A 22,117-nucleotide genomic window follows, 5' to 3' on the forward strand; every position below is an offset into this window, starting at 1 on the left:
GGCTGTCCCCATAGGAGAACCCTATTTGGTTCCATGTAGAACCCTTTTTGGTTCCATGTAGAACCCTTTTTGGTTTCATGTAGAACCCTTTTGGGTTCCATGTGGAACCTAAAATGGTTATTCTACTTGGAACAAAAAATGGGACTTCTGAAAGTGGTTGGATTTCCTTAGACAGGGCTGGAATAAACACAAATCTGGGGCACTGTACAATAACATTTTAGAGAACCACTCCTCTTGGCAACGAAGAGAAAATGTTGCTAATTTCCTGCAATTCTTCAAATTTTGCAATGACTTATGCCGTGTTCTTATGTTATCTGATTGCCCAGTCGGTAATCTGGCCCTGTCAATAGACATGTTTACCATGTCTCAATAAAGATGTCTGACATCCTCCTTCTGATGGGTGTGAACTGACAGACACAGATTAAACAATGCCATTATAAAGGAGGCTGTCAAGCAGCACTCTACACTTTTACCTGAAGCCCACTTCACCTGGACACTAACTATGGGGTGGACAGCTCTGTGGTTGTGTGTTCTCGCTCTGCCACTAACGAGCGCCATCCAGGTGAAAGCCAAGAAAGGTAAGACGATACAGGATCATTTTGGAAATAGCTGTGATTTATTTTGATCTATGCAGACAAAGACAAACAGTCAAACATAGAAATAGATACTGTATTGAGATGGAGTTAGATTTTGTATTTTATTTAACCTTATTTTAACTAGGCAAGTCAGTTAAGACCAACATTTGATTTACAATAGATACTATATTGAGATGGCGTTAGATTAAGTTTCTGTCTATTTCGAGTCAACTATCAGTCAAGAACAGACACATTTTGTTATTATGAACATTTTTGGTTGGAGCTAATCTGAGTGCAGTCTGTCTAAGAGTGTCATATTCTATAATATCTTGATTCACAATCCACTAGAATTTGATATTTTGAAATACATGCTGCATTATTTACAATTTACAGCAAAGTTATTATTTGTGTCTCTTTCTGATTCCATACATTTAAAGTGGGTAACTTTTTCTGTTTTCGTCTCCTCAGCGCGCCAGTCCAACCATGTGAACAGCATCTGCAGCACCTGGGGCAGAGAGCACTTCAAGACCTTCGATGGAGACGTGTACCAGTTCCCAGGGACGTGTGAATACAACCTGGCCTCCGACTGCCACTCTGAGTCCTACCAGGAGTTCTCTGTGCACCTGAAGAGGAACGAGGCTACTGAGGCTGAGGGGAACCCTACGGTCAAACACGTAGTGGTCACTATCAACGACCTTGTCTTCCACCTGACCAAGACTCAGGTCGCGGTCAACGGAGAAATGTAAGTTTTCCACAAATGTTTTATGTTATGTGTACTCTAGTTCATCAGGGAAGTCACACTGAGATTGACATCCTTTTTCAAGCGAGCCATGGAAAAATCTATCTATCTATCTATCTATCTATCTATCTATCTATCTATCTATCTATCTATCTATCTATCTATCTATCTATCTATCTATCTATCTATCTATCTATCTATCTATCTATCTATCTATCTATCTATCTATCTATCTATCTATCTATCTATCTATCTATCTATCTATCTATCTATCTATCTATCTATCTATCTATCTATCTATCTATCTATCTATCTATCTATCTATCTATCTATCTATCTATCTATCTATCTATCTATCTATCTATCTATCTATCTATCTATCTATCTATCTATCTATCTATCTATCTATCTATCTATCTATCTATCTATCTATCTATCTATCTATCTATCTATCTATCTATCTATCTATCTATCTATATAAAACATTTCCTCTCTGCAAAAAGTAATGGATTTATATTATGCTGTTACCTATTCCCATCTCAGAAAGTACTCTGACATATTTCCAAGGCTTCCAATTTGAATTCAAAGGATTTAACTGTATTTTGTGTCTCTTTGTTGTTAATTGACACATTGGTACATTTCTATGTAATCTCTATTATTAATAATGTTCTTCATCTTTATTCCCAGTGTAACTCTGCCGTACTACAATGGAGGAGTCCAACTGGAGAGGAATGCAGTTTACACCAAACTCTACTCCAAGGTTGGCCTGGTTGTCATGTGGAATGGAGAAGATGCCGTCATGGTAAGCTTTTATAAGAATCAAGACATTACTTAGAAGAATGCATACAGAAGTGTATTTATTTATTTGCTTTGTAAGAATCAATACGTTCACTGAAATTGACTGCTGTCATTAAACAGTGAACAGAGTAAAACAAACCCGTGCACATGCACAGATACCGTGTGTGACTGTGTGAGAGCAAAGTCTTGGGTCTCATCTCAATATCTGCTCTGCTGCTCGTGGCAACAGCATCTCTCTGAGTCTACCTTGAAAAATAGTTGACCCATCACTGTTTGCGTTAGGTGGAGCTGGACACGGAGTATACCAACCGTACCTGTGGTCTCTGTGGAGACTTTAATGGCCTTCCAGTCCACAATGAGTTTATTCATAATGGTGAGCATTTATAAGAATAATTAGCATTACGATTCACGAGCATTAAAACATGTATAGTCATTTATAACACACTTGTAATCATGTATATAAATATTGACAAGTATTTATAATGACTTATTCCTGTAACGTTTTAGGGTGTTAAGTGTAATCAATATATTCCAAGTGGCTAATATTATCAGTTATAACATGAATAGTCACTTATAACGAATTTCTAAGCATTTATCTAAATATTTATAATGACTAATTTAGTTGTTATTATTAACATGCTATTTATTTATATATTCTAAGTGACTGTTATATATTCTTACATCAAGTAACATCGTTGTAATTTCACACAGGTTGTAAGTTCATTAATATACATTTATACACATTTATAAGCGTTTCTAATCACTTATTGATGAAGGATGACATCATTTTATTTCCGTGCAGGTCGTAAAGTGAGCCCCATTGAGTTTGGAAACAGGCAGAAGGTCCACAGGCCCAACGAGGATTGTGAAGACCCCTATGAAGAGGAAGAGGAAGATGAACCTGCAGACGTTCAGCCTAAAGAGGACACGTGCAAGGAGTTTGTAAGTTCAACCTCATGTCTGTTCAGCCTGACAAATAGACTACAGTATTTCCATGTACTTCACTTCATTCTATTGATTTATTTGACTGCTACATGGAATGAATTAAGTTAAAATATGGTATAATATTATTCGTATTGCAACTAACAACCTCCTCCTCCTTCTCTTCCCCCTCTTCCTCTTTAACCTCTTCCTCGTCCTCTCTTCATCCTCCTCCTCCTCTGCCTCCTCCTCTCCCACTACTTCTCTCTCACTCCTCTTCTCCCTCTACCTCCTTTCCACCTGTACCTCCTCCTCCTCCCCTTCCTCTCCCACTCCTTCTCTCCCTCCACCTCCTCCTTTTCTCACACCACCACCTCCTCCCCCTCCTCCTCTCCCACTCCTCCACCTCCACCTCTAAATCCTCCTCTTTCTCTTCCTCCTCTCCCACTCCACCTCCTCCTCTCCTCCTCCTTCTCTCCCTCCACTTCCTCCTCTTCTCACACCACCACGTCCTCCCCCTCCTCCTTCTCTCCCTCCACTTCCTCCTCTTCTCCCTCCACCATCTCCTCCTCCTCTCCCTCCTCTTCCACCTCCTCCTCCTCTCCCTCCTACACGTCCTCCTCCTCTCCCTCCTCATTCACCTATACCTTCTCCTCATCCACCTCTTCCTCCTCCTCCTCCTCAGCATGCCCAGTGTGACCAGCTCCTACGCTCGCCGTTGTGGAGCTCCTGTGGTGCGGTTGTGAACCCTGAGCCCTACATCCAGGCCTGTATTCAGGACCTGTGTGGATGCAGCAACACTTCTGACAGCTTCTGTGTCTGCAGCACCCTGGCAGAGTACTCCAGACAGTGCTCCCATGCTGGGGGACAGCCACCCCACTGGAGAACAACAGCCTTCTGTGGTAATGGGACATCTCAATTACTGTCTGGGTGTTCAGGAAAACATTTCTTGGATTACAGTAGAGTTGTAGATCAAAAAGTCACATGCAAAAAATAACTCTTTATTTTCCATAGTCAGCTTCAGATCACACAAATGTTTTAAAAAACAAATAAATATATATTTACATATTTACATATAATAATAAAATGCACTATAATTAACTTTCTTTGTTTTCTTAGACAAGCAGTGTCCGTTCAACATGGTGTATCTGGAGAGTGGCTCTCCCTGCATGGATACCTGTACCCACTCAGACACCAGCTCACTGTGTGAAGAACACCTGATGGACGGCTGCTTTTGCCCTCACGGTCAGCCTTTAACCAGAACACACCTCAATGTATCAGTATAACAGTGATGATGTTATATATTTAGTCATAATACACATTTGAATTACATTTAGTAATAATAAATATAATTTATAAAGTGTATTTGTACAGATTTCTTTATTTTACAGTTATTTCCATTATACCACAAATAGCATTAGACTAACTCACTGTATCTCATTCTGTGACGTTCATGTTGTATGTTTTCACCGCTCTGTAGGGACTGTGGTGATGTTCATGACATGTTGTATGTTTTCACCACTCTGTAGGGACTGTGGTGATGTTCATGACATGTTGTATGTTTCCACCACTCTGTAGGGACTGTGGTGACGTTCATGACATGTTGTATGTTTTCCCCACTCTGTAGTGACTGTGGTGACGTTCATGACATGTTGTATGTTTTCACCACTCTGTAGGGACTGTAGTGACGTTCATGACATGTTGTATGTTTTCACCACTCTGTAGGGACTGTGGTGACGTTCATGACATGTTGTATGTTTTCACCACTCTGTAGGGACTGTGGTGACGTTCATGTTGTATGTTTTCACCACTCTGTAGGGACTGTGGTGACGTTCATGTTGTATGTTTTCACCACTCTGTAGGGACTGTGGTGACGTTCATGACATGTTGTATGTTTTCACCACTCTGTAGGGACGGTGGTGACGTTCATGACATGTTTTATGTTTCCACCACTCTGTAGGGACTGTGTTTGATGACATCTCAAAGCGGGGGTGTATCACTCAGGACCAGTGTCAGTGCAAACATGACAAAGTTTACAACTCTGGAGAAGTATTCAGACAGGACCGTGAGGAATGGTGAGTCAAATGTTTAGACTTGAAGTGCTCAATGTAAAGCACTGTACAGTTAAAATAACAAGTTAAGTTAAGACAGAAGTCGTAATAGAGGGTTCATGTATCTGGTTTATCCTGTAAATGACTTCATCATTTGTTCTGTGTCTGTGATTCAGTGTCGGTAACCATGGTCAGTGGTCCTGTAAATGACTTCATCATTTATTCTGTGTCTGTGATTCAGTGTCTGTCACCATGGTCAGTGGTCCTGTAAATTACTTCATCATTTGTTCTGTGTCTGTGATTCAGTGTCTGTCACCATGGTCAGTGGTCCTGTAAATTACTTCATCATTTGTTCTGTGTCTGTGATTCAGTGTCTGTCACCATGGTCAGTGGTCCTGTAAATGACTTCATAATTTGTTCTGTGTCTGTGATTCAGTGTCTGTCACCATGGTCAGTGGTCCTGTAAAAGTCTTCCCAGCCCTGCTACATGTGCAGTTGAGGAGGGTTCACACGTGACGACCTTCGATGGAAAAGCATACACCTTCCATGGGGACTGCTACTACCCCTTAGCCAAGGTGGAAAGCAAGGTAACTGACAATTACACTATACTTTTATGAAGAGACAATCTAGATGATAAGTGGATGGCATTTTATATGTCACAACGTTTTCTCATCAAGTTTTTTGTTTTTTGTTTCCCTTCTCTGTTTCAGGATGAAGCCAGTCCAAAGTTCACTGTGCTGGTCCAGCTGGTTCCCTGTATAAGACAGAAGTTTGACACTTGCCTCAAGAGTGTTGTGGTTTTGCTAAACAATGATAGAAACAACGTGAGTATTACCTTCATTAAAAGATCGAGATTTGACATATACACTTAACCTCTATGGACTAGGTGGGACGTTAGCGTCCCACTCTATTCAACAGCCAGTGGAATGGGGTGGCGCGAAATACAAATACCTAAAAAATGCTATAACTTCAATTTCTCAAACATATGACTATTTTACACTATTTGAAAGATAAGACTCTCATTAATCTAACCACATTGTCCGATTTCAAAAAGGCTTTACAGCAAAAGCAAAACATTAGATTATGTTAGGAGAGTGCAAAGCCAAAAACAATCACACAGCCATTTTCAAAGCAAGCATATATGTCACAAAAACCCAAACCACAGCTAAATGCAGCACTAACCTTTGATGATGTTCATCAGATGACACTCCTAGGACATTATGTTATACAATACATGCATGTTTTGTTCAATCAAGTTCATATTTATATCAAAAAACAGCTTTTTACATTAGCATGTGATGTTCAGAACTAGCATACCCACCGAAAACTTCCGGTGAATTTACTAAATTACTCATGATAAACGTTGACAAAATACATACACAATTATTTTAAGAATTATAGATACAGAACTCCTTTATGCAATCGCGGTGTCAGATTTTAAAATAGCTTTTCGGCGAAAGCACATTTTGCAATATTCTGAGTACATAGCTCGGCCATCACAGGCTAGCTATTCAGACATCCGTCAACTTCGGGCTCACTAAACTCAGAATTACTATTAGAAAAATTGGATTACCTTTGCTGTTCTTCGTCAGAATGCACTCCCAGGACTTCTACTTCATAAACAACTGTTGTTTTGGTTCCAAATAATCCATAGTTATATCCAAATACCTCCGTTTTGTTCGTGCGTTCAGGTCACTTTCCAAATGCGAGCGCATTTCGTGACAAAAAATATCTAAATGTTCCTTTACCATACTTAGAAGCATGTCAAACGCTGTTTAAAATCAATTTTGATGCTATTTTTCTCGTAAAATAGCGATAATATTCCAACAGGACAACGTTGTATTCATTCAAAGAGGGAAAGAAAAAAATTGCGAGGTCTCATGGACACACATCTCCAGTCTCTCTGTCACCAGGCAGTCCACTGACAAACTCTGCTGCTGTTATCTGCCCAGAGACAGGAGACGCATCAATCCGGTTTCTGAAGGCTTTAGAGAGCCAATGGAAGCCTTAGAAAGTGTCACGTAACAGCACAGATACTGTAATTTCGATAGAGATGCAACAGAAGGACTACAAATTGTCAGACAGGCCACTTCCTGCTTGAAATTTTCTCAGGTTTTTGCCTGCCATATGAGTTCTGTTATACTCACAGACACCATTCAAACAGTTTTAGAAACTTTAGAGTATTTTCTATCCAAATCTACTAATAATATGCATATTCTCATTTCTGGGCAAGAGTAGTAACCAGTTTAAATCGGGTAAATTTTTTCTCCGGCCGTGAAATTACTGCCCCCTAGCCCAGACAGGTTAAGCATATACACATGTATATTATACACCATCTCTATGTATGTACAGTCAGGTCCAAATTAAAAGGCATCCTTGATAAAGATGAGCAAAAAATACTATTAAATAAAGGTCTTTGGCCACGCACACCAGTGGTGGGTTTGGTGTCAAAAAGAAGAATCATATGCAAAACAGAGCCTGATACCTGCTGTATAATATGGTGGTGGATCTTTGATGTTATGGGGCTGTTATGCTTCCACTGGTCTGTATTGAGGAATGGTCTAAGATCCTTCCCAATGTGTTCTCCAATCTCCTAAAATCTTCTAGAGAAAGGCTCAGTATTGTTATCCTCGCAGGGTGAGGTATTGAAAAATAATGAAAATAGGGGTGCCAATCATTTTGGATCTGACTGGATAAGTACTTATATGTATGTAAAATGTATATACTGCACATCTAGTCTTGTGTTGAATAGGATTAGTTGATCATGGCTATTGTTTTCTTTTCCAGGCTTTGGTGATTACCGCCGATGGGAAAGTCAGCCACAATGCACAGATCACTCTGCCTTACAATACAGGTGGGAAATGGAATAATTAACCTCTTAACCTCTCTGGGCTACTCAACAGCCAGTTGAATCCTGTGGCGCGTTATTCAAATCCTTAGATATGCTATTACTTCAATTTTTCAAAAATATGACTATTTTACACCATTTTAAAGATAAGACTCTCGTTAATCTAACCACACTGTCCGATTTCAAAAAGGCTTTACAACGAAAGCAAAACATTAGATTATGTCAGCAGAGTACCGAGCCAGAAATAATCAGACACCCATTTTTCAAGCTAGCATATAATGTCACATAAACCCAAACCACAGCTAAATGTAGCACTAACCTTTGATGATCTTCATCAGATGACAACCCTAGGACATTATGTTATACAGTACATGCATGTTTTGTTCAATCAAGTTCATATTTATGTCAAAAACCAGCTTTTTACATTAGCATGTGACTAGCATGTGACTAGCATTCCCACCGAACACTGCCGGTGAATTTACTAAATTACTCACGATAAACGTTCACAAAAAGCATAACAATTATTTAAAGATTTATAGATACAGAACTCCTCTATGCACTCGATATGTCCGATTTTAAAATAGCTTTTCGGTGAAAGCACATTTTGCAATATTCTCAGTAGATAGCCCGGCATCACAGGGCTAGCTATTTAGACACCCAGCAGGTTTAGCACTCATCAAAGTCAGATTTACTATAAGAAAAATGTTCTTACCTTTGTTGTCTTCGTCAGAATGCACTCCCAGGACTTCTACTTCAATAACAAATGTTGGTTTGGTCCAAAATAATCCATCGTTATATCCAAACAGCGGCGTTTTGTTCGTGCGTTCTAGACACTATCCTAAAGGCTAAATAAGGGTGACGAGCATGGCGCAATTCGTGACAAAAGAATTCTAAATATTCCATTACCGTACTTCGAAGCAGGTCAACCGCTGTTTAAAATCTATTTTTATGCCATTTTTCTCATAAAAAAAGAGATAATATTCCGACCGGGAATCTGCGTTTAGATAAACAGACAAAGGAAAAGAAACCATTCGGTCGAAGCGGGCACGCACCTAAGGCCATAGTACTCTGAGTGGCCACTTGCCAAAAGCGATAAAGTGTTTCAGCCAGAGCCTGCCTTGATATCGTTCAACGTTTTCCAGGGCTCTGAGACCCTATGGACGACGTAGGAAGTGTCACGTTATTGCACAGATCCTGAGTCTTCAATAAAAAGAGCCAAGATCAAACACTACTTCTCAGACAGGCCACTTCCTGCTTGAAATCTTCTCAGGTTTTGACCTGCCATAGGAGTTCTGTTATACTCACAGACACCATTCAAACAGTTTTAGAAACTTTAGGGTGTTTTCTATCCAAAGCCAATAATTATATGCATATTCTAGTTACTGGGCAGGAGTAGTAACCAGATTAAATCGGGTACGTTTTTTATCCAGCCATGCAAACACTGCCCCCTATCCCCAACAGGTTAAGGTGATTACGCCTAAAATGTCATACCCAAATCTAACTGCCTGTAGCTCAGGCCCTGAAGCAAGGATATGCATATTCTTGGTGCCATTTGAAAGGAAACACTTTGAAGTTTGTGGAAATGTGAAAGGAATGTAGGAGAATATAACACAATAGATCTGGTAAAAGATAATACAAAGAAAAAAACAACTGTCCTATTGTATTTTATTGTTCCATCTATGAAATGCAAGAGAAAGGGCATAATGTATTATTCCAGCCCTCAGGTGCAATTTAGATTTTGGCCACTAGATGGCAGCAGTGTATGTTCAAAGTTTTAGACTGATCCAATGAACCATTGCATTTCTGTTGAAATGTTGTATCAAGACTGCCTAAATCTGCCAAATTTCTTTATTAATAACTTTTCATGTTCAAAATTGTGCACTCTCCTCAAACAATAGCATGGTATTCTTTCACTGTAATAGCTACTGTAAATTGCACAATGCAGTTAGATTAACAAGAATTTAAGCTTTTTGCCAATATCAGATATGTCTTATGTCCTGGTAAATGTTCTTGATACTTACAACCTAATGCTAGTCGCATTAGCCTACGTTAACTCAAACGTCCCAAGGGACACTGATCCCACAGAAGTTATTAACCTCTTGACGTTACCCTAGGATAGGGGGCGCCACAGCGCATTTTGAAAAAAATTCGTGCCCATTTTCAACGGCCTACTGGAATTCTGAATTGTGGACTCAACTTCACATCTTTCCCTATTAATCACGCCGTGAGCTATGGTTCATTGAGAACTTTCTATTGCTTCCACTAGATGTCCCCAGTCTTTACACATTGGTTTGAGCCTTCTACTGTCAAAACTGAATAAATGAGACGCTGTGGAAATTGGTCACAGGGGGAGGGCCATCACCATTATGACGCCGGCGGCCCTGTCTACCCCCTCCTTTCGAAACGTTTTGAAACACAATACAATCGTCTCCCTCGAATCTTATTGGCTCTCTTGTTGAAACAGGCCCTGAAGATGTATGTTATACAAAGTTTGACATGTTTGAACGAACCTAAATGGGGGAAAAATGTTATTTTTCGAAACCGCTGTCCCGCGCCCGACGGAGCATTTGGATACAGCCTTCAGACGCGCTAACAACAGCAAGCTAATGGAACATAAAGGATGGACTTTTTCGAACGAAAATCTATTTGTTGTGGACCTGGGATTCCTGGAAGTGCTTTCTGATGAAGACAACTAAAGGTAAGGGATTATTGACAATATTATACAAGATTAGATGTGATATGCGATTGTTCCAAGATGGCGCCGAGCTGGAATTACTAGCTAATTTTCTGAGTATCGCATCCCCTTTTATCGCAAAGTGTGATTACCCAGTAAAGTTATTTTTAAATCTGGTATGACAGGTGCTTTCAAGAGATATTCATCTATAAATCTTAGAATGACAATATTACATTTTAAAAATGTTTTCGAATAGTAATTCAGTAAATTGTAGCACTGTTTCCCGGGATGCATTTGAGGGAAAATAGTTAGTCAACGTCAGACGCCGATGTAAAATGCTGTTTTTATATATAAATATGAACTTTATTGAACAAAAGAATGCATGCATTGTGTAACATGATGTCCTAGGTGTGTCATCTGATGAAGATTGTAAAAGGTTAGTGCTGCATTTAGCTGTTTTTTGGTTATTTGTGATGCATGTGGTTGGTCGGAAAATGGCTATGTTGCTACTTTTACCATGTACTCCTCTAACATAATCTAACGTTTTGCTTTTCCTGTAAAACCTTTTTGAAATCGGACGACGTGGGTCGATTCAGGAGAGGTGTATCTATAAAACGATATGAGACAGTCCTATATTTGAAAAAAATATATATATTAAATTTCGTTATGCTAATGTCGCCAGGAGTTTTTCGCTGGATGTTGATCCCGCTTACGGGACGAGACGCTCAAGTTAAGCAATTATTGCCCGAGAGGGTGTGATATATGGCCAATATAGCATGGCTAAAGGCTGTTCTTGGGCACGACACAACACCTCTTACCAATGGTACATTGGTCACATACTACAATCCCCCAATGTGCTTTATTGCTATTATAAACTGGTTACCAACGTAATTAGAGCAGTAAAAATAAAATGTTTTGTCATACGGTCTGATATAACACATCTGTCAGCCAATCAGCATTGAGGGCTCGAACCACCCAGTTTATAATAAAGATTATGCACACCCTTCTATGTTCTGAAAGTGCAACCAGTAACATATAATGAAACATAGAATGAAACATTCGCCTGTATAAATATCAACTACCTAATTCTATGTATTATTACACTATACTTCCAAAGTTATTTACACAGCATTAAGTACAGTAATGTTTAGTGTTATTAAATAGACATTTTTTAAATAAAAAATGAATAATATTTAATTTTGGTAATCTCCCACCCCACCCCCCCACCCCTCCTTTCTGTTCCCAGCTGACATTAGTGTACGGTGTCCATATTAGGACAACCTCAGTCTCAGCAGGAGCTCTTTCAGTCTTGTTCCCAGTTGACATTAGCGTATGGTGTCTATATTAGGACTACCTCACTCTCAGCAGGAGCTCTTTCAATCTTGTTCCCAGCTGACATTAGTCTATTTGTTTTTCTTCCCATAGCTGGCATCAGTGTGTTCAAGCCGTCATCCTTCCACATAATGCTCCAGACCAGCTTTGGGCTGCAGGTTCAGATCCAGCTGGTCCCTATCATGCAGGTCTATGTCACCCTGGATGAGAGCTACAAGAGCAAGACACAAGGTAAGTTAACTCCCAAGTTGTAGGCATATACCTCTGAAGGTGAACAGATATCAGTTATATATGGAGTTTAAGTTCTACTTTATGCAAATGGATTTATATGGTGTTCATTTCTGTATGGTGTAGGTTCATATGGTGTTGATTTCTGTTTGGTGTAGGTTTGTATGGTGTTGATTTCTGTTTCTATTTCTTCTAGGTCTGTGTGGGAACTTCAACAAGGTTCTGTCTGATGACATGAAGACCCCTCAGGGTATGGTGGAGGGAACAGCCTCTTCATTTGGGAACTCCTGGAAGGCTAATCCTACCTGCAAAGACAGAGAGGAGAGGCTGGATGACCCCTGCTCCCTCAGTGTGGAGAATGGTAAGACCTCTTCACTAACTCTTTTTTAATTGAAGGATAACCCTTACATGACACAATAAAAAGCAGAACATAAGCATTTCATAAATGTTTACGTCAACAACCGCAGTATCATGTCATTGGATCCAAAGCGATGCAGCAAGCAGCAGTTTATACAGTATCAGACATATTTGAACTCTTACCACCTGTTTACTCAGAGAACTATGCTAAACATTGGTGCTCCATGCTAAGAAGTTCTGACAGCACTTTTGCCAAGTGCCATGCCATGGTGGACCCCGAGCTTTACTACAAGGTAATACATTTTGTATAACTGGAACTGTAACATTACATTGAGTTACATCTGGTTTGGATTGCTAACAATTATATCTTGGCTGGTTTGTGGTATATGTACACTTGTACGTATTTGTCCTAAACTTTCTTACTGTTTTTAATGCTGTTTGTAATACTGTTTGTCATGCGAAAGCTCTGGCCAATGAGATTTGTTATATATTTATTACATATGGAACATTTACTTAAACTTGATATTTTCTGCAGCGATGCACGTACGCTAGCTGCAACTGTGAGAAGAGTGAAGACTGCCTGTGTGCCGTCTTTTCGTCCTATGTGCGAGACTGTGCTACCAAGGGAGTGGTCCTGTCGGGCTGGAGAGAGAACGTGTGTGGTAAGTGATTTACACTTCTCATATTTATGTCTTGTCATATATTAGTGAAAGGAGATGACATTATAGGCCTCTCCTGGCTACCAATGAAAGGTTCACTAATATTCTGATTAGAATATACGCATTCTGCAAATGGTTCTACTGCCATTGCTAAAAGTATGGGAGACAGGGGACAACCCAGGGAAATTTCACTGCCATTGCAAAAAGTAGGGGAGACAGGGGACAACCTTGACGAATTCCACTGTCATTGCAAAAAGTAGAGGAGACAGGGGGTAACCCTGACAAATTCCCCTACTCAGGGGAAATTGCAGTAACCAGTCGACCGGTTGTGGATGTTTCTAAAAGTTTTTATTGTGGCATCTAGTTTGTATGACAAACACATTTTTCATTTCCTCTTGGGGAATAAATTAATACCTTGACCAGAGCTAAAAAATAAAGTACCGTGTCTTCTCATCTCATCTGATGTCAACTTTAACCTCTCTAGGCTAGGCAGGACGAATTCGTCCCACCTACGTAACAGCCACGGCTATCCTGTGGCGCGATTTTCAAAACCTTAAAAATCCTATTACTTCAATTTCTCAAACATATGACTATTTTACAGCCATTTAAAGATATGACTCTCGTTAATCTAACCACACTGTCCGATTTCAAAAAGGCTTTACAACGAAAGCAAAACATTAGATTATGTCTGCAGAGTACCAAGCCAGAAATAATCAGACACCCATTTTTCAAGCCAGCATATAATGTCACCAAAACCCAGAAGACAGCTAAATGCAGCACTCACCTTTGATGATCTTCATCAGATGACAACCCTAGGACATTATGTTATACAATACATGCATGTTTTGTTCAATCAAGTTCATATTTATATCAAAAACCAGCTTTTTACATTAGCATGTGACGTTCAGAACTAGCATACCCCCCGCAAACTTCCGGGGAATTCGCTAACATTTTACTAAATTACTCACGATAAACGTTCACAAAAAGCATAACAATTATTTTAAGAATTATAGATACAGACCTCCTCTATGCACTCGATATGTCCGATTTTAAAATAGCTTTTTGGTGAAAGCACATTTTGCAATATTCTAAGTACATAGCCCAGGCATCACGGGCTCGCTATTTAGACACCCGGCAAGTTTAGCACTCACCATAATCATATTTACTATTATAAAAATGTCATTACCTTTTGTTGTCTTCGTCAGAATACACACCCAGGACAGCTACTTCAATAACAAATGTTGGTTTGGTCCAAAAAAATCCATCGTTATATCCGAATAGCGGCGTTTTGTTCGTGCGTTCCAGACACTATCCGAAATAGTAAAGAAGTGTCACGCGCTTGGCGCAATTCGTGACAATAAAATTCTAAGTATTCCATTACCGTACATCGAAGCATGTCAACCGCTGTTTAAAATCAATTTTTACGAAATTTTTCTCGTAGAAAAGCGATAATATTCCGACAGGGAATCTCCTTTTCGGCAAACAGAGGAAAAAATCCCAAAGGCGGGGGCGGTCGGGGTCACGCGCATAAGCTAGTGTCTCTTGATGGGCCACTTGAGAAAGGCGATAATGTGTTTCAGCCTGGGGCTGGAATGACGACATTCTGTTTTTTCCCGGGCTCTGAGAGCCTATGGAAGACGTGGGAAGTGTCACGTTAGAGCAGAGATCCTTAGTAAATGATAGAGATGGAAAAGAAGTTCAACAAATGGTCAGACAGGCCACTTCCTGTAAAGGAATCTCTCAGGTTTTGACCTGCCATTTGAGTTCTGTTATACTCACAGACACCATTCAAACAGTTTTAGAAAATTTAGGGTGTTTTCTATCCATATGTAATAAGTATATGCATATTCTAGTTACTGAGTAGGAGTGGTAACCAGATTAAATCGGGTATGTTTTTTATCCAGCCGTGTCAATGCTGCCCCCTAGCCCTAACAGGTTAACAACACTTACTTACTTAATTAATCCTCTTCCTTCCTGGAGTAAAATAGAGCCTTTAGTAAAGTTTTCCAACACTGCCAATCTTAACTTTATCCAACACTTTACATATTTCCCTGCAACCAGACAAATACACTGGTAACTGCCCAGCGTCTCAGACCTACTCTGACCAGCTCCAGAGATGTCAGCTGACCTGTAGCTCCCTGGCCAGCAAACGGCAGGGTTGTACCAACGACTTCCTCCCCGTGGATGGTTGCTCCTGCCCGGACGGACTCTACATGGATGACAGGGGCACCTGTGTACCCATGGACAAATGCCCCTGCTTCCACAACGGGGTCCACATCAAGCCTGGGAAGTCCATCAACATTCAGGAGGAGCACTGGTAAGAGACTGTTTCCATGTAATAAAGTATCTAGCTACCTATTTAACTGACTACTGTCGTGTCTTTGGCTATGCCGGATTAAGTGATATGACATGCAATCCTATAAAATCCTTTCTCTGTAATTAATATTCCTGATTAGCTAATCATGTAAATGTAATTAACCTCTCTAGGGTATGTGGGACGAAATCGTCCCACCTACTCAACAGCCAGTGGAATCCCATGGCGCGATATTCAAATACCTTAGAAATGCTATTACTTCAATTTCTCAAACATATGACTATTTTACACCATTTTAAAGACAAGACTCTCGTTAATCTAACCACACTGTCCGATTTCAAAAAGGCTTTACAACGAAAGCAAAACATTAGATTATGTCAGCAGAGTACCCAGACAGAAATAATCAGACACCCATTTTTCAAGCTAGCATATAATGTCACCAAAACCAAAACCACAGCTAAATGCAGCACTAACCTTTGATCTTCATCAGATGACACTCCTAGGACATTATGTTAAACAATACATGCATGTTTTGTTCAATCAAGTTCATATTTATATCAAAAACCAGCTTTTGACATAAGCATGTGACGTTCAGAACTAGCATACCCACCGAATTTACTAAATTACTCACGATAAACGTTCACAAAAAACATAACAATTATTTTAAGAATTATAGATACAGAACTCCTTTATGCAATCGCTATGTCCGATTTTAAAATAGCTTTTCGGCAAAAGCACATTTTGCAATATTCTGAGTAGATAGCTCGCCATCACGGGCTAGCTATTTTGACACCCACCAAGTTTGGCACTCACCAAACTCAGATTTACTATAAGAAAAATTGGAGTACCTTTGCTGTTCTTCATCAGAATGCACTCCCAGGACTTCTACTTCATCCACAAATGTTGTTTTGGTTCAAAATAATCCATAGTTATGTTCAAATATCCTATGTTTTGTTCTTGCGTACAAGACACTATCCGAAGGGTGACGAAGGGTGACGCGCGGACGCGTATCGTGACAAAAAAATTCTAAATATTCCATTACCGTACTTCGAAGCATGTCAAACGCTGTTTGAAATCAATTTTTATGCGATTTTTCTCGTAAAAAAGCGATAATATTCCGACAAGAAAACCCTGTTTTCGTTCAAAGACTCAAAGTTGAAAATGGCCTCTTCACGTGCATGCGCGAGCCCGTCTCATTGTTCTCAGATCGACCACTTACCAAATGCGCTACTGTTTTTCAGCCATGGGCTGCAAAATCATCATTCAACATTCTGCCGCCTTCTGAGAGCCTATGGGAGCCGTAGGAAGTATCACGTTACAGCAGAGATCCTCAGTTTTCAATAAAGAGAGTGTAGAAGGCCAAGAAATGGTCAGAGAGGGCACTTCCTGTACAGAATCTTCTCAGGTTTTTGCCTGCCATATGAGTTCTGTTATACTCACAGACACCATTCAAACAGTTTTCGAAATTTTAGGCTGTTTTCTATCCAAATCAAACAATTATATGCATATTCTAGTTTCTGGGCAGTAGTAATAACCAGATTAAATCGGGTACATTTTTTATCCGGATGTGAAAATACTGCCCCCTACCCTAGAGAGGTTAACCTCTATGGGACCGGCGGGACGAATTCGTCCCACCTACGTAACATCCACTGCCAGCCTGTGGCGCGATTTTCAAAATCTTCAAAATCCTATTACTTCAATTTCTCAAACATATGACTATTTTACAGCCATTTAAAGATAAGACTCTCGTTAATCTAACCACACTGTCCGATTTCAAAAAGGCTTTACAACGAAAGCAAAACATTAGATTATGTCAGCAGAGTACCAAGCCAGAAATAATCAGACACCCATTTTTCAAGCCAGCATATAATGTCACCAAAACCCAGAAGACAGCTAAATGCAGCACTCACCTTTGATGATCTTCATCAGATGACAACCCTAGGACATTATGTTATACAATACATGCATGTTTTGTTCAATCAAGTTCATATTTATATCAAAAACCAGCTTTTTACATTAGCATGTGACGTTCAGAACTAGCATACCCCCCGCAAACTTACGGGGAATTCGCTAACATTTTACTAAATTACTCACGATAAACGTTCACAAAAAGCATAACAATTATTTTAAGAATTATAGATACAGACCTCCTCTATGCACTCGATATGTCCGATTTTAAAATAGCTTTTTGGTGAAAGCACATTTTGCAATATTCTAAGTATATAGCCCAGGCATCACGGGCTCGCTATTTAGACATCCGGCAAGTTTAGCACTCACCATAATCATATTTACTATTATAAAAATGTCATTACCTTTTGTTGTCTTCGTCAGAATGCACACCCAGGACGTCTACTTCAATAACAAATGTTGGTTTGGTCCAAAATAATCCATCGTTATATCCGAATAGCGGCGTTTTGTTCGTGCGTTCCAGACACTATCCGAAATAGTAAAGAAGTGTCGCGCGCTTGGCGCAATTCCTGACAATAGAATTCAAAGTATTCAATTGCCGTACGTCGAAGCATGTCAACCGCTGTTTAAAATCAATTTTTACGTCATTTTTCTCGTAGAAAAGCGGTAAAATTCCGACAGGGAATCTCCTTTTCGGCAAACAGAGGAAAAAATCCCAAAGGCGGGGGCGGTCGGGTTCACGCGCATAAGCTAGTGTCTCTTGATGGGCCACTTGAGAAAGGCGATAATGTGTTTCAGCCTGGGGCTGGAATGACGACATTCTCTTTTTTCCCGGGCTATGAGAGCCTATGGACGACGTGGGAAGTGTCACGTTAGAGCAGAGATCCTTAGTAAATGATAGAGATGGCAAAGAAGTTCCAGAAATGGTCAGACAGGCCACTTCCTGTAAAGGAATCTCTCAGGTTTTGACCTGCCATTTGAGTTCTGTTATACTCACAGACACCATTCAAACAGTTTTAGAAAATTTAGGGTGTTTTCTATCCATATGTAATAAGTATATGCATATTCTAGTTACTGAGTAGGAGTGGTAACCAGATTAAATCGGGTATGTTTTTTATCCAGCCGTGTCAATGCTGCCCCCTAGCCCTAACAGGTTAACTAGAAAGTCGGGACACCACGGAAGAGTGTTTATAGAGCTGTTATCTTCCGAATAAACTCTTAAAAACGTAGTAATATTTCACATCGATAGCCGTCAATATTAATCCTCATCTTATTTTCAGTCTCATAATGAAAGTTGTAAATTCTTGGTTATCTTCACGAACCCTGTCTAACAAGTTGAATCAGCAATACAAAATTGGGTTTAATTATTTATATACCAAATACCTAAACGAATCACACAGAATTACATGTACACAGAATGCAAATTATGTCATACAGAAAACGGCCCTGGTGGACGGAGCCGACATGGCGGCTTGTTACACAAAGAAAGGGGGTTGGGCTTGAATGAAAGAGCGGGAAGACTGAGGAACAAAAGAAACAGCAGCTATGCTATCGTAAATACATTATCGTATGCAGTCTAAATTACCGCCCATTTGGAAAAGGGAAATGCAATAAATATTTACTCTGAGCTGCGCTTCGGTAGGTTGGTCGTAGATGCTGGCCGTGTTGGCCAACAGAGATCTTCCTGTCCTCGGAAGAATGTCTCTGGTGGTAAATTGGATACGTTGTGGTATCTTCGTCGTGTGTTAGACTGGATCTGTCGTCCGTCCTTTCCTAGCCCACGTCTACAGCGTCCGCTGCTAACTCAACGGCTAGGAAGTATCACTTCTGTAGTGAATAAGTTCAAAGTTCATACCATTTGCCACCAAAGCTCACGCCGAGGTTGGCTTAGTTCTGTACTTGACATGTGTGTCCTTTTAACGCAGAGGCTGCAGACCTCCATAGTGGAACCCTGGTTACATTGTGTCATTGTCTTATATAGTGGCGAGGGGAGAAGGGTGTGTTTCATCGTTTATAACCCCTGTCTCTTCACAGGGGCAGGCCACTGATTAAGCAGGGCACTTTCCTTATGAAAACCCAATTCTCTCATTTGGAAGCTAAAATTACATTTAATCTCCTAACAAACAATCTCAATATCAAACATTTAAATGGCACAACAATTCCATGTGAATTTGATAACTAGAATGTGTGGACTTTCCCAGGTACAGTTTATGTACCTGGGAAAGTCATAATGTCTCAGATGACAACCGAACTGACATCCAAACTCATTAAGTTCCAACGCATATTTCCAATTGGTTCTATTACCGAAATATGGATCCTTTTCCCCATTTGTTTGATGTTCAAAGCAGCAAATATGTCATATTACCTGCTAGTATAAAAAGTACACAATCCTGCAATGTTATTCCAATATTAAAATAGCTCTTAATATCATGTGTGTTCTTCTAGTGTCTGCAATAATGGGAAGCTTCACTGCCGTTCCTGGAAAATGCGTTCAGAGAGTAGTAAGTAGCCTTTCTGTGTCCCTTTGCTATTCATATCCCATTATCCCTTTGATGTATACAGTATTTGACCTAGACTTGGGCTGAAATACTATATGAGAGATAATTTCAATTACTTGAGTCCAGGACTAGGCTTAATCTGTTTTAAAACGGCCCTAGAAGTATTTGAAAGATAGTATTTGAACCCAAATCTAATTTGACAACTTATTGTGTAAAAATAATGAAACTGCTTCTGTTACAGCCTGCCAGTCGCCAAAGGTGTTCTTGAACTGCTCCAATGACCTGGGAGTACAGTGTTCACGGAGCTGTAGGAACCCGGATTTCATGGACTGTGTGAGTTGACTTGTTGACTTCCATTAGTACCTGACCTAAGGGTTGTGTTCTTTATTTAATTCCGTCTCTCTTCTTGACCACAGTTCTCCGCAGAGTGTGAGTCTGGGTGCAAGTGTCCCATGAGTCTGTGGGAGGATGGGAAAGGTATGTGTGTGAAAAAACATGAATGCCCATGCAGCCATGATGGATTCCTCTACGCCCCAGGAAAACAGATCCCAAACGGATGTAACACTTGGTGAGTTATTGAGGTTTTATGGTTATATGTTATTATCTGATCAAAAACGATACAGTGTAAGGTTATGCGGTATGATATCACGCTATATGATATGGTACCATAAATAATAGAAATTCTAGACTAAAATGAAATGGAATGAGATTTCATGACACAATATGAGGGCTTCCTTCATCCTTTCTAGCTAATGTGATCATGATTGTTTTTGAAGAGGATATTTGACTTAGTGTCTCTCATACTGTACACATGTAGCACCTGTAAGAGTGGGAAATGGGACTGCACAGATAAGAAGTGCCCAGGAACCTGTAGCATCTATGGCAGTGGCCATTACAAAACCTTTGATGAGCGCACGTATGGCTTCCAAGGAAAATGTGGCTATGTGGCTGTCCAGGTAATCAATGCGTATCAGGACATCTCAATACATTGCAATTTATTTAAATTAAGTGGTGATGTGTTTTTATACAAAAAAATATGTTTGTATAATAGTACTGCTGTTGTCTTCTATATTACCAACTAATCATTTAAATTGCAAAAGTCTCATTTGGTCTCTAAAGTACTCTCTCCCTCTGTCTCTCTTTAAGAACAAATGTGGGAACCAGCCTGGCCAGGACAAATTCATGGTGATCACAGAAAACATACCGTGTGGAACCACAGGCACCACTTGCTCCAAGTCTGTCAGGGTTCAACTGGGGGTAAGACTGGACAAAAGACACACTCGAACAGGCGGCTGGTGGCACCTTCAATGGGAAGGATGGGCTCATAGTAATGTCAGGAATGGAATGAATTGAATGGCATCAAATGCATGACTGGTTTTGATGTGTTTGATAACATTCCATTTACTCCACTCTAGGCTTTATAATGAGCCATTCTACTTTCTATACCAGTTGGATCATAATGTGAGATCATTTGACATTCATAAATACAAAAAATACATAATTTTGCATTATTTAGCAAATGCTCTTATTCAGAGCGACTTATTCAGAGTGACAGTACAATTAGTGAATTCAACTAATGTAGGTAAAATCACCATCACAATCATTGCAAGTAAAACTTTGCAATTAAAATGTTCTTCCAAATAGCCACTAACTGCAAAAATCAGTACGAAATTCAAGCAATTTATTTTCTTCATAAAAAGCTTTAGAAAGTGTATTGTCTGTCATAGTTTTGCAAAATTCCGGTAACTTTCCCCAAATTCCCTGTTTTTCCAGAAATCATAATTGCAATTTTTCTGAAATTACGAGGGAATAAGGAGGAAATCCTTGAAATCCTTTCTGGAAAACCTGGGATTTTGGGGAAAGTTACCTGAATTTTTCAACCCTAATTGTCTGTGAACAGGAAGTTCTAAATACTTATCCTTACAGAGAACAGAGCTGAAACTATCAAAGAAGACCTATGAAGTGGTGGACCTAGGAGTGGGCTCTCAGATCCAGTACCGAGTGAGGACCGTCGGTCTGTACCTGATTGTTGAGTCAGACATTGGGATCGCAGTGCTGTGGGACCGCAAAACTACCGTCCGCATCATCCTGGAGCCACAGCATAGTGTATGTTTAGTGTTGAAGAGTTAACACATAGAGAGCAGAACCTGTGATGAAACAGACTTGAAATAGATGAACAAGACATCAGACATCATTGTGTATTGCTAACAGTGAT

At 39.9% G+C, this 22,117-nt stretch overlaps 1 protein-coding gene across 1 annotated transcript in view; it reads left to right on the forward strand.

Annotated features, from left to right (window-relative positions):
* The first annotated feature begins 418 nt into the window (after positions 1-418).
* LOC106591811 (uncharacterized) overlaps positions 419-22,117 on the forward strand; it is a 38,036-nt gene continuing 16,337 nt past the window's right edge. The window contains exons 1-22 of the mRNA XM_082968186.1: positions 419-578; positions 1,044-1,317; positions 2,002-2,116; positions 2,395-2,485; positions 2,915-3,054; positions 3,719-3,935; positions 4,153-4,278; positions 4,994-5,108; positions 5,521-5,671; positions 5,795-5,908; positions 7,872-7,938; positions 12,032-12,169; positions 12,363-12,527; positions 12,722-12,816; positions 13,059-13,185; positions 15,244-15,499; positions 19,850-19,905; positions 20,144-20,235; positions 20,319-20,470; positions 20,720-20,858; positions 21,049-21,159; positions 21,829-22,008. Coding sequence (XP_082824312.1) covers positions 503-578; positions 1,044-1,317; positions 2,002-2,116; positions 2,395-2,485; positions 2,915-3,054; positions 3,719-3,935; positions 4,153-4,278; positions 4,994-5,108; positions 5,521-5,671; positions 5,795-5,908; positions 7,872-7,938; positions 12,032-12,169; positions 12,363-12,527; positions 12,722-12,816; positions 13,059-13,185; positions 15,244-15,499; positions 19,850-19,905; positions 20,144-20,235; positions 20,319-20,470; positions 20,720-20,858; positions 21,049-21,159; positions 21,829-22,008 — 2,997 coding nt within the window. The 5' untranslated portion in view covers positions 419-502. The remainder of the gene's footprint in view (positions 579-1,043; positions 1,318-2,001; positions 2,117-2,394; positions 2,486-2,914; positions 3,055-3,718; positions 3,936-4,152; positions 4,279-4,993; positions 5,109-5,520; positions 5,672-5,794; positions 5,909-7,871; positions 7,939-12,031; positions 12,170-12,362; positions 12,528-12,721; positions 12,817-13,058; positions 13,186-15,243; positions 15,500-19,849; positions 19,906-20,143; positions 20,236-20,318; positions 20,471-20,719; positions 20,859-21,048; positions 21,160-21,828; positions 22,009-22,117) is intronic.

This window comes from Salmo salar, chromosome 23 (genome assembly GCF_965601325.2).
Source record: "Salmo salar chromosome 23, fSalSal1, whole genome shotgun sequence".
Taxonomy (NCBI): Eukaryota; Metazoa; Chordata; class Actinopteri; order Salmoniformes; family Salmonidae; genus Salmo; species Salmo salar.